The sequence below is a fragment of the Oncorhynchus clarkii genome, chromosome 10 (assembly GCF_045791955.1).
Source record: "Oncorhynchus clarkii lewisi isolate Uvic-CL-2024 chromosome 10, UVic_Ocla_1.0, whole genome shotgun sequence".
Lineage (NCBI taxonomy): Eukaryota > Metazoa > Chordata > Actinopteri > Salmoniformes > Salmonidae > Oncorhynchus > Oncorhynchus clarkii.
In genome coordinates this window covers 51,927,312-51,939,786 of record NC_092156.1, presented here as the reverse complement: position 1 = coordinate 51,939,786, position 12,475 = coordinate 51,927,312, and the positions used below count along the sequence as shown (strand labels likewise).

At 42.2% G+C, this 12,475-nt stretch overlaps 1 protein-coding gene across 2 annotated transcripts in view; it reads right to left on the bottom strand.

Moving 5' to 3' along the window:
* Positions 1–7,021: 7,021 nt before the first annotated feature.
* Positions 7,022–12,475, bottom strand: part of LOC139418747 (ATP-binding cassette, sub-family G (WHITE), member 4a) — a 37,459-nt gene continuing 32,005 nt past the window's right edge. For both annotated transcript variants that reach the window (XM_071168420.1, XM_071168422.1), the window contains 5 exons: positions 11,796–11,964; positions 11,464–11,564; positions 11,096–11,254; positions 10,782–10,900; positions 7,022–10,525 (listed from right to left, as the gene is read on the bottom strand). In XM_071168420.1, the coding sequence (XP_071024521.1) occupies positions 10,300–10,525; positions 10,782–10,900; positions 11,096–11,254; positions 11,464–11,564; positions 11,796–11,964 (774 nt within the window). In that variant the 3' untranslated portion in view covers positions 7,022–10,299. The remainder of the gene's footprint in view (positions 10,526–10,781; positions 10,901–11,095; positions 11,255–11,463; positions 11,565–11,795; positions 11,965–12,475) is intronic.

Here is a 12,475-nt window from a genome sequence, read left to right as displayed (position 1 = left end):
CAAAGACTGGTGACATCCAGTGGAAGCGGTAGGAACTGAAAACAGGTTCCCAAGAAATATCCCTTGGCAACAGAGAGGGGAAAAAAAAAATCTGAACAGTTAGGCCTCTGGGTTTTGCCTGCTACATAAGTTATGTTATACTCACAGACATGATTCAAACAGTTTTAGAAACTTCAGAGTGTTTTCTATCCAAATCTATGAATAATATGGGCACGCTAATTATCCAAAAGTGAAAATTCTGCCCCCTAGCCCCAAGAGGTGAACTGGATGAGAGTGCGCTGTTTGAGAGCGTTGCTTAGAAAACGCTGGCACGATCTGCCTTGGAAAGCTGCTGTGAACTCTGCAGGTCTGCTGTGAATGTCCTTTCCCCAAACAGTGAAACAGTGCTTTGACGTTTCCCCCCTCTGGTCTGACATCCACTGTTTCTCCTTGGAGGATCCGGGTTGATGCCCCTCCCGTATTGTTGTCAACTGATCGGTTCTCAACTGAGACGGTGTCTGCTGGAATTTCTGCATACTCTGGGCTGCGCACTCGAAGTTGTTGACAATGTCCAATACTTTTGCCGATGTTCAATTCTCCCCGTATTCCACGCAGCTCTCATCTTGCCCCGCAGCTCCTTACTGGTAACTCCATGAACTAGCTGATCCCTCAGCTGCTCCTCTCGTGCAGCCCCAAGCCCCAAACTCGCAAGTCCCTTTAGTGATGCTATATACTCAGCTAACATCTCTCCCGCCAACTTTTCTATTCTGAAAAACATACACTACCAGTAACTATTTCAGAACACTTACTCATTCAAGGGTTTTTCTTTCTTTATTTTTTAAAACTATTTTCTACTTTGTAGATATAGTGAAGACATCAAAACTATGAAAAAACACACATGGAATGATGTAGTAACCAAAAAAAGGTGTTAAACAACTCAAAATATATTTTATATTTCAGATTCTTAATAAAATAGCCACCCTTTGCCTTGATGACAGCTTTGCACACTGTTGGCATTCTCTCAACCAGCTTCATGAGGTAGTCACCTGGAATGCATTTCAATTAACAGGCGTGCCTTTTAATTTGTGGAATTTCTTTCTTTCTTAATGTGATTGGGCCAATCAGTTGTGTTGTGAGAAGGTAGGGGGTTATACAGAAGATAGCCCTATTTGGTAAAAGACCAAGTCCATACTTTGGCAAGAACAGCTCAAATAAGCAAAGAGAAACGACAGTCCCCTTTTTTCTCCATTTCCGTCTGAATGACGTGCCCAAAGTAAACTGCCTGTAGCTCAGGCCCTGAAGCCAGAATATGCATATAATTGGTATCATTGGAAATAAAACACTTGGAAGTTTGTGAAATGTTAAAATAATGCAGGAGAATATAACACAATAGATATGGCAGGAGAAAATCCAAAGAAAAACCAACAGGATTTTTTTTGAAAGAGACCATCCTCTTAGAAATGCAAGAGAAAGCTCATACTGTAAAATAGCTTCCACAGGGTGGCTTCCACAGTCTATGTTCAAGGTTTCAGGCTTTTAACTTAAAAAACGAATAAGAAATAATAGTTTTAGTAGAAGGACACAGTATTGGAAATACGTGTTTGCGTGCGCCATGAAGAAATTACTCACCTGCTAAAATCGGTTTCCTATTGAACATACTTCTTTCAGAAATAAATATTATAGTTTGATTACATTTAGGGTATCTGAGGAGTAAATAGAAACGTATTTTGACTCATTAAAACAAAGTTTAGGGGTAGATTTTTGGATTCCTTTAACAAGTGGATTAATCAAATCGATATGGACTTTTTGAGAAACTGGATTCAGCACCTCAAATTATATTTGTTAAGAGTGAACCCATGTGTTGTGCTGAAGTGTTTAGTGGTGAAATGGGTGTGGTAAAGGGAGTTTAAGCCAAAATTCAAGTGTCAGAGAAAGCTGTTCCTGTCACGCCCTGGCCTTAGTTATCTTTGTTTTCTTTATTATTTTGGTTAGGCCAGGGTGTGACATGGGTGATTTATGTGTTTTGTCTTGTCTAGGGTTTTTTGTAGATTTATGGGGTTGTGTTCTTTTAGGTGTCTAGGTAAGTCTATGGTTGCCTGGATTGGTTCTCAATCAGAGGCAGGTGTTTATCGTTGTCTCTGATTGGGAGCCATATTTAGGCAGCCATATTCTTTGGGTATTTTGTGGGTGATTGTTTCCTGTCTTTGTGTTTTACGCACCAGTTAGGACTGTTACGGTTTTCACGTTTATTGTTTTGCGGTTTGTTCATGTTTGAGTTTTCTTATTAAAGAACCATGAACTATAACCACGTTGCGTTTTGGTCCGCCTCTCCTTCCCAGGAAGAAAGCCGTGACAGAATCACCCACCACAACAGGACCAAGCGGCGTGGTGACAGGCAGCGCCAGCAGGAGCAGCGCAATCAGGACTTCTGGACGTGGGAGGAAATCCTCGACGGGAGAGGACCCTGGGCAAAGCCAGGGGAGTGTCGCCGCCCCAAGGTGCAGCAGGAGAAGCGGCAGCAGGAGCAGCGCAAGGAGGAATGGACATGGGAGGACGAGTTGGACGGTGATGGACCCTGGACACAGCCGGGGGAATATCGCCGCCCCAAGGCAGAGCTGGAGGCAGCTAAAGCGGAGAGGTGGCGGTTTGAAGAGGCAGCACGGAAGCAGGGCTGGAAACAGGAGTGTCAGCCCCAAAACTTTCTTGGGGGGAGCACACAGGAAGTATGGCGAAGCCAGGTAGGAGACCTGCGCCAACTTCCTGTGCTTACCGGAGAGCGAGAGAAACCGGGCGCGGGTGCATAGCCCGGTGAGGTACATACCAGCTCCTCGCATCGGCCGGGCTAGAGTGGGCATCGAGCCAAGTGCCATGAAGCCGGCTCTACGCATCTGGTCTCCAGTGCGTCTCCTTGGGCCGGCGTACATGGCACCAGCCTTACGCATGGTGTCCCCGGTTCGCCTGCACAGCCCAGTACTGTACTCGATACCATCTACTGCATCTTGCCTATGCCGTTCTGTTCCATCACTCATTCGTATATCTTTATGTACATATTCTTTATCCCTTTACACTTGTGTGTGTGTATAAGGTAGTCGTTTTGGAATTGTTAGGTTAGATTACTCGTTGGTTATTACTGCATTGTCGGAACTAGAAGCACAAGCATTTCGCTACACTCGCATTAACATCTGCTAACCATGTGTATGTGACAAATACAATTTGATTTGATTTAGAATGTGTTGGACTACATTAGTCACCTTCGTGAGCGCCTACACCAAGCCTGTGCTCTTAGAAAGGAAGCTCTGTTCCTCACAGAGGAGTATAAAAAGACACTATGATAAACAGGCTGTTTCTCGTCCACTACAGCCAGGTGACCAAGTACTGGTGTTATTGCCTGATCCAGGATCTTCACTGTCAGCTTGTTTCTCTGGTCCTTATTTAATTGAAAATAAATTAAGTGAAACTGATTATGTGCTTCAAACTCCTGATAGAAAACGCCAATCTCGTGTGTGCCACATTAACATGTTGAAGGCATACCACACCTGACCCATCACCCAGTTAGATAGTTCAAAAACAGCGGCAGGTACTACTGTCTCTGCTGCTATGATAGTGGGCTGTCATATTGATGATGTTGATGGAGACGGATTAGAGTTGCGCAATACTCAGCAGCAGTGCGTTAGATTGCCCAACTCAGAAATGCTGCTGTCTCTCCAGTCAGGTCTGGTTCATTTAACCAACGGACAGGCCGACGATATTGTGAGGCTACTACACAGTTTTCCATGTCTCTTTAATGATGTTCCTTCTCGCACAAGCGTGTTGGAACATGACAATGTTGGAAATGCTGCCCCTATCAAGCAACACCCATATCGTGTCAACGCTTCTAAGAGGAAGATAATGATGGATGAGGTGAGATATTTGTTGGAGAATGACCTGGCTATGCCAAGTTCAAGCCTTTGGAGTTATCCTTGCATTCTGGTTCCTAAACCTGATGGTATGTACAGATTATCGAAAGGTAAATTCTGTCACAATGCCAGATTCGTTCCCGTTAGTTAACGCCGTATTAGCTGGCGTTCCCAATTGCAGTGCCTACCTTGATGATCTAGTGATTCATTCGTCTGAGTGGTCAGATCGTTTGACTCTCTAAGGGTAGTATGTGAACGTTTGGCAACTGCTTCTCTAACCCTGAACTTGGCAGTGTAAGTTTGGGAAGGCTACTGTTACCTATCTCGGCAAGGAGGTCGGCCATGGACAGGTGCGCCCTGTTGATGCCAAGGTCTTGGCTATAACTGCATTCCCGCACCTACCACCAGACGAGAGCTACAGAGCTACGCCACTTTTTGAGGATGGTTGGCTACTACCATAGTTTCTGTAAAAATGTCTCTGCAGTAGTTGCTCCATTGACCGATTTATTCAGTCCAGCAAGATCGTTTGAGTGGTCCTCTGATTGTAAGGTAGCTTTTGATACTGCGAAAACACTTATGTAATACCCCTGTACGGATTTTGAACAACAGTTTAATTAAACTTGAGGTAGATGCTAGTGCCAGAGGTGCTGGTGCTGTTCTACTGCAGCAGGACAAGAGTGGAGTGGATCTTCCTGTTTGCTATTTTTCACGAAAATTTAACAAATGTCAGAAAAATTATGCAACTGTCGAACAAGAAGCTCAAGCTTTGTTATCTCTGCAATACTTTGAAGTATATATTGGTTCCAGTGCCCTACCAGTGATTGTATTATACTGATCATAACCCCTTAGTGTTTCTCCACCGGATGTACAACCAGAACCAGCGCCTTATGCGTTGGGCGCTTATTGTGCAAAATTATAATTTGGAGATTCGCCACAAAAAGGGTTCTGATAATGTATTGGCAGATGCTTTGTCTCGTGTGTAAATGTGATAATTTTTGGTGTGTTTTGTAAATACTGTGGTCGCAATCCCCATGGGTTGCTCTTTTAATAAGGGTGGCAGTGTTACGGATACAGGTATCCTGTGTGTGTATTTCTTTTCTCTCCTTCTCCCCTCCTCACAGGTGGCAATCATCATTCCCCAATCAGTCATCAATCAGAAGACACACCTTCTCCTGTTTCCATTACCCAATCACATCCCCTTTCCCTTGGTTTAAAAAACCCATTCAGTTGTTTTCTCTAGAGATCGTTCTCTCTCTCCCTCTCTATTTGTATGCAGAGGTCTCGCTTTTGGTTTTTGCAACTACATTTCACTTTGTCTGTTATCCTGTGAGTGTTGTTTTATTATGGTGTTTGACTGTTTGTTTGATGGTGGGAAAGGGGGTACCAAGACAAGTTGCCCATGGGCACACACTACCCGTAGGTAAACTTTGTCTAAATACACTAGTTAGAACTGGGTGGACCACCCACTGTATTTTTGGTTAGTTAGCTAGCTGTTGTTGAAGCAGGTAGACTACCTTAGGGGTGTTTTTGAATACTTATTTCTTTCCTTGGGTCAAGCTCAGCCCCTTTTCCAGCTCCCCTTTACCGTGTGTTTAAAAATAAACCATGAGTGTCTGACTGTAATGTAGTTGTCTGTGGTTTTTCGTTCTCACATACTTTTTCACTACTATATGAGTTATGTTATGGGTCTCGTTACCATCCACCTTAGACTGCCGGGCCAAAGGGATTCGTAACATTCCCCATGTGCAGTGGCAAACCGTAGTCTGGCTTTTTTATGACGGTTTTGGAGCAGTGGCTTCTTCCTTGCTGAGCGGCCTTTCAGGTTATGTCGCTATAGGACTTGTTTAACTGTGGATGTAGATACTTTTGTACCTGTTTCCTCCAGCATCTTCACAAGGTCCTTTGCTGTTCTGAGATTGATTTGCACTTTTCGCACCAAAGTACATTAATCTCTAGGAGACAGAACGTGTCTCCTTCCTGAGCGGTGTGATGGCTGCGTGGTCCCATGGTGTTTATACTTGCGTACTATTGTTTGTACAGATGAGCGTGGTACCTTCAGGTGTTTGGAAATTGCTCCCAAGGATGAACCAGACTTGTGGAGGTCTACAATTTTTTTCTGAGGTCTTGGCTGATTTATTTTGATTTTCCCATGATGTCAAGCAAAGAGGCACTGAGTTTGAAGGTAGGCCTTGAAATACATCCACAGGTACACCTCCAATTGACTCAAATGATGTCAATTAGCCTAACACAAGCTTCTAAAGCCATGACATTTTCTGGAATTTTCCAAGCTGTTTAAAGGCACAGTCAACTTAGTGTATGTAATCTTCTGACCCTCTGGAATTGTGATACAGTAAATTATAAGTGAAATAATCTGTAAACAATTGTTGGAAACATTACTTGTGTCATGCACAAAGTCGATGTCCTAACCGACTTGCCAAAACTGTAGTTTGTTAACAAGAAATTTGTGGAGTGGTTGAAAAACAAGATTTAATTACTCCAACCTAAGTGTATGTAAACTTCGAACTTCAACTGTATGTATATAGGCTAGTGTTCCATCAACAGCTGTTGATCAGACAAGGTTGTTGCTTGAAATACATTTCCGGTGGCAGCAGGGGGCTCCCTTACCCACAAACTGCTGTCGTCTGATGCTGAGGATGATGACATCAGTAGTTCAAAGACATACCGGTATCTGCCAAAATAAAGGAAACAGTTGAGTAAATTTAAGGATACAAAGTATACTGAAAGCAGATGCTTCCACACAGGTGTGGTTCGAGTTAATTAAGCAATTAACATCCCATCATGCTTAGGGTCATGTATAGAAAGGCCCAGTTTCCCATTATTTTGGCTACCATGGATAGAATAAGAGATCTCAGCCACTTTGAAAGAAGGGTCTCAAAGGGACATAGTGTGTAAAGGGTTGTGTGAGTGTCAGTCACCAGATCTGAACCCGATTGGGAGAATCTGGTGCGGTGCCTCAGCGTTTTCTACTACCATCAACAAAATACCAAATTATGGAATTTCTTGTGAAAGAATGGTGTCACATATTCTTTCCTATATTAGATCGGACATTTATGTATATCCTCTAATTAAAATTAAAAAAACTCACCAAAACATGAATATTCAAACAAATCTTATCTTGGAACAGGTTATAAATAATTGTCTTTATTGTAATCTTCTGAACTGCGTTCAGTACACAGAACTTGCATTGTTGAAGTGGATAGAACAATTACACCAACAGAATGATAAACAAACCAAATAAACACAACAAGATAAGACATTATAGTAAGACAAAAATAAGTTTTGGTGGTGTAAACGGTCTGTTATTCCACTATAAATAATCAATATCCAGCAGCATCATTGCCCATCGTACCAGTGCAACACTCCGAAGGATAATCAATGATCATCATTAGCCATGCATGAATACAGTGCAAAATTCTGCACTGACTGGCATTTCCCAAAACGTGTCATATGCGGAGCTTAACACAATGCAAACATAACATGATAGATTTTCTGGCTGAGCCACAGTGGCACGTCACATTCCTCTCACCCTAAAATCAGTCTGCAAAGAGATAAAATGCCCTTGGATGGGTATTGCACACATAGCATGGATAGGCTACAGCAAAGAATTCTCTATCATTTGCAGAACATATTTTGGGGGGGATATCCAGCTCTTGTACAAAGACGTTGGATGTGCATCTTTTTCCATACAGAAAAACAACTAAGCAGGTCAGAGACATAACATGAACACTGTAAAAAATATCTGAGGAGGAGAAATTAGGTAAAACTGACAAAGCAGAGAGACTATTGCTATTTGTAAGAGATTCAAGACAATCTGTTCTGTTGTCTTCCTTTATTAAGAGACTAAGACTAAGCCACAGGAACAGAGACTAAATATACATTATCATTCTAATCCTGCTTTAAGGCTGAATTCACATACAGCTCCCCAACCACACTTGTAGCCTGGTCCCATACTGTATGTGAGGTAGCCAACTCTTCTTTCTTGTCATGCCAAACATAATGTATCATCGCATGGCAATGATAGAAGAGTTGGTTACAGCACATACATTTCTACTCAACTGGCTCTCCCTCTATAATAGAATATTGCACAATGGACTTGAAACTAGGTATAATAACATCCTGGTATTTTTTTTTTTTACAGAAATTACAATATCGGTAAGTACTATTCAGACAGCCTCAGACTTCTGTGTCTGCTGTCTAGTTCACATCTTTGTATCCCTGCTTTAGAATGTACACCATCACTGTCAAGGAATCATGGGTATCCAGAGTAAATGTCAAAAAGAAAGAACAAGTAAAACTCTGGTACCAACTTGGGTAAATATTTGGGGAGGGAATAAGATAATACTTTAGTGGGTCACCATTCCTCTATATAATGTTTCACATTTTATAGTTCATTATTTCCTTCCACAAATCATCATGCAACAATTAGTTGCTGACCCCTTCAAGCAGCACTTTTCACATGGATATATAAAAATAAAATAAAATACAAAAAAAGAAGCAATAAACATACATCAAAAAGTGCATTTGTACATTTTCTTTACAGCATAACATACTCACTGTACAATCATTTGATTATATACTGACATTATTATTACAAGTTCTGAATACACAGGACATGGTGGTGTTATAAATCCATTGTGCCAATTATAATGAGGATTACGACGTAGCATAGTTTGAGTCAGAAATCTTTCCATAGCAATATAGTCTATTGGAAAAAAAGATTTGCATTGCCTTGTGACACAGAGAAGCTTGGCTAAACAAAGCTGTGTGTATGGTTGTGCATGTGTGTGTGTGCGTGTGTGTATCTATGTCTGTGTATGAGTGTTAGCATATGGTCTATGTGCAAATAATGTGCATTGAAGCGAACAGAGCTCAGACCATTCCAGTGCAAAGGCACAAAAACTGCCCAGCCATTATCTCAAGTACCTTGCAACAATGGTTTTCACAACACACATGTGCCTGTCAGACTGCCAGAATGCAAAACAACAGAATAGAACAGTAATTGAATTTCTCTAGAAGAGAAGGAGTCAACATTCTTTTTAACAAGCAAAAACAAGCAATTTACGCTTTTTGTCTTGGGTCCAAATGGTGACACCATTTGATTTGCAGGAAAGCACACATTGTCTACCACAGAGTTGGCTATTGCAATTACACAAACAAACAAAAAATAAGTCACTCCTTAAGTTCAGCCATCAAGTCCCCCTCATGTCAAGAAAAACACTGTATTATCTTCTGTTGAGGGGGCTGCAGTCCAGTAAAAAGATCCACTATGTTTTAGAGTCCAGTTCTGGAATGTTCTCCCAATCAACTACAACACAGCATGGTTACAATAGAAACATAATGTTGAGTGCCAATGTTTGGGAAGTAGACCCACACCCTCTCTCACTCTCCTCATCTGAAATGCATTCTGATTATGGGGCTGTGTCCAGATTCTCAACACTTCTCCAAAAGTGTGCACAGTCTTGCATACTACCCTGTCAGGGAGTTCACATTCTCAAGTCCACTTATGTCCATCCATCGTTGATTTAATTGACAAAATGAAACCTGCCATATTCTGTGGTCCACATCCAGAATAGTCAGGGTGGTGGGCTTACCCAAAAGATCCTGGGAAGACTATGACATCACAGGAAATGGAGACAAATGACGACATATTGTTATGGATCTTCTGGCTGTCTTTCTGCCATGTCTGGTGTATACTCTTTTAGAGAGAACACTGTCCAATGATTTGAAACCCCTGGAACTCTGTTCCAAGACCAATTATGTGATCCAATGGGACTCAGTTTCATTGCAAACAGCCAAAGGAGAGGGAGGGATATTTTCAGAGAAGTTTCTTTAGTCCAGACCTCCCCCAGCCCTGAAGTCCTCTTCTCATGTCTCATGTTCACCACATGTCCATATTTCAACCTTTTTGTCCAGGCACAGTGTTTGTGCAATTGTCCTTTGGGATGTCTTTGGGTTTCAGTGGAAATGTATAAGGACAGGAGAAGTGTAGCCTTGCGGGTGGAAACAAACTGACACAGTCCTGTCCCATCTCGGACCAAGAGGTTTGTGTATCCTTAACCTTCGTAAATAGGACAGGAGTTGAGCTCTTGGATGCAGTGCAGTGTGGGTTGTTGGGATTGTCCCCCACCAGCTACTGTACATCTCCTCTTCATTCCATAGAGACACATGCTTTATACTGTAGTTACTATATTGGGTATCTGTTTGTTTGTGTATAGTTCTTTTACACAGTATTGTTGGATAATAAAGGTTAAATACTGTAAACAAATTGGATTACTGTAAGGACATTTTAAACTAAAATGACTTATAGTAAGGGAGGGGAAACTATAATTTGTGGTCTTAAGTTATTGTCCTTTTTTAATAAAAAGATAAAACCTTGCAAAAAAAATGTAATGTACTCTTCGTCTTATCGCTCTGCTATGACTTTGTATTTGAGCACCAGGTATGTAGCCAGTCTGAGGACCAGGAAGAACACACCCAGAACCAGGAAGTCCACATAGAGCTTAGCATCCTCCACGTCCAGTAGCTGTAGAACCTCCTCGGGCTTCTGGAACTTACACACCACCCCAGGACACTCCAGCTCCGAACGATTCATCCCATAGATGGATAGGATCACCCCCTCAAAGCCATACCTGGTAGGAGAAGTGGAGAAGGAGAAGTTGAATGAGTAACACAAACACTTACACCTTGCACAGAGTAACATAATGAGCAGGTTTACCAGATTGTTGGAGTGCATTCCACATAACCCAAGCTGGAAGACACAGCATAATATCCTCTCAACACATTATGATATTCTCTAATTGGTTAATTGAATGTCCTGCACTTGAGCACGAAGGTAGCAAAGGAAAGGATTCAAAGGATTTTATAGCCCCAACAAAGCAGACTCACCTGACATAGGACACATAAGAGCTCCATTGCAGGTACTTGGGGATGGTGTCAAAGTTGACAAAGAATCCAGAGAACAGGAGCACTGGGATGGCTGTGACTGGGCCCACGAAGGTCGCCACCTGGAGAGAGGGAAGTTCAGTTATTCACAAAACAACACCACAACTCCTCTGAAGAGTGGGAAAGTGAGTGAGTCAGTGTGCAGGAGCAGACTGCTATATCATTTTGAAATTATAAAACAGGAATATCTGCTGTGCTGCGCAGGCCAATTGGTTGTGCGTGGTAGTACCGGTCCGTAAACGGCTGACCCACAGTACCTGTAAGGAGGTGGAGGCGGCCCCAATGAGGAGGCCTAGGGACTGGGCTACCAGGGCGGTAGAGGTGGACAAGGCCATGAAGAGCAGGTACCGCACTGCCTCAGGAGGCTGCTCTGTCATCCAGTACACTATACTGCAGTACATGATGGGACAGATCACCTGGGGGGGAGGGAAAGGGGAGACATAAACACAAAGGGAGGGAGGGGAGAGTGGTAAAGAGAGTGAGGGAGCAAGAGAGAAACACATACAGAGATAGATTGAATGTAGTTGTCTCATGGAAAGCGACCATATAGTATTATTTTCTCTTGCTTTGTTCTTTTCTCTTGTAAAGAAAAATAAATCAAAGTCAACTTAGCCACACAGCTCACCTGGAAGGGTATGTCCGCCATGGTTTTGGCCAGGAAGTAGGCTTTCAGGCTGTACCAGTAGTTGAGATGTTCCCTCAGAAACACTGACATCTCCAGAGGAACTGTGAAACACATAAACCGCGTATGAGTACAATACATTTCTTGTTAATAGTACAACAACTAGTGTGGTCTCAGATCTGTTTGTGCTGTCTTACCAACTCATATGGACACATCATAAAGTAGACCATGGGACCATTAGGCAAGACAGCACAAACAGATCTGAGACCAGATTGCAAGAACATGTTCACAAGGTAACATTGTTCCACCCTCCCCATGTTCTCGCTGTCTCTTACAGGTGAGGACGGTGGGCATCAGGGCAGCGAACATGAGGAAGAGCATGGAGAAGAAGAGGAAGCCAGTGTTGTTGAAGACCTTGCTGGCATCATTGCCAATGTTGAGATAGAGCAGACCGATCAGAATTCCTATACATATGTGGGACATCACTCTGAGGTGGGTTAACACCTGCGAACACACACACAAAAGCATGCCTCAATTTAGTACGCAACATAATCAAATCAAATTTTATTTGTCACATACACATGGTTAGCAGATGTTAATGCGAGTGTAGCGAAATGCTTGTGCTTCTAGTTCCGACAATGCAGTAATAACCAACGAGTAATCTAACCTAACAATTCCAAAACTACTACCTTATACACACAAGTGTAAAGGGATGAACAATATGTACATAAAGATATATGAATGAGTGATGGTACAGAACGGCATAGGCAAGATGCAGTAGATGGTATCGAGTACAGAATATACATATGAGATGAGTAATGTAGGGTATATAAACATATAAAAGTGGTATTGTTTAAAGTGGCTAGTGATACATGTATTACATAAAGATGGCAAGATGCAGTAGATGGTATAGAGTACAGTATATGAGATGAGTAATGTAGGGTATGTAAACATTATATTAAGTGGCATTGTTTAAAGTGGCTAGTGATACATTTTTTACATCCATTTTTCCATT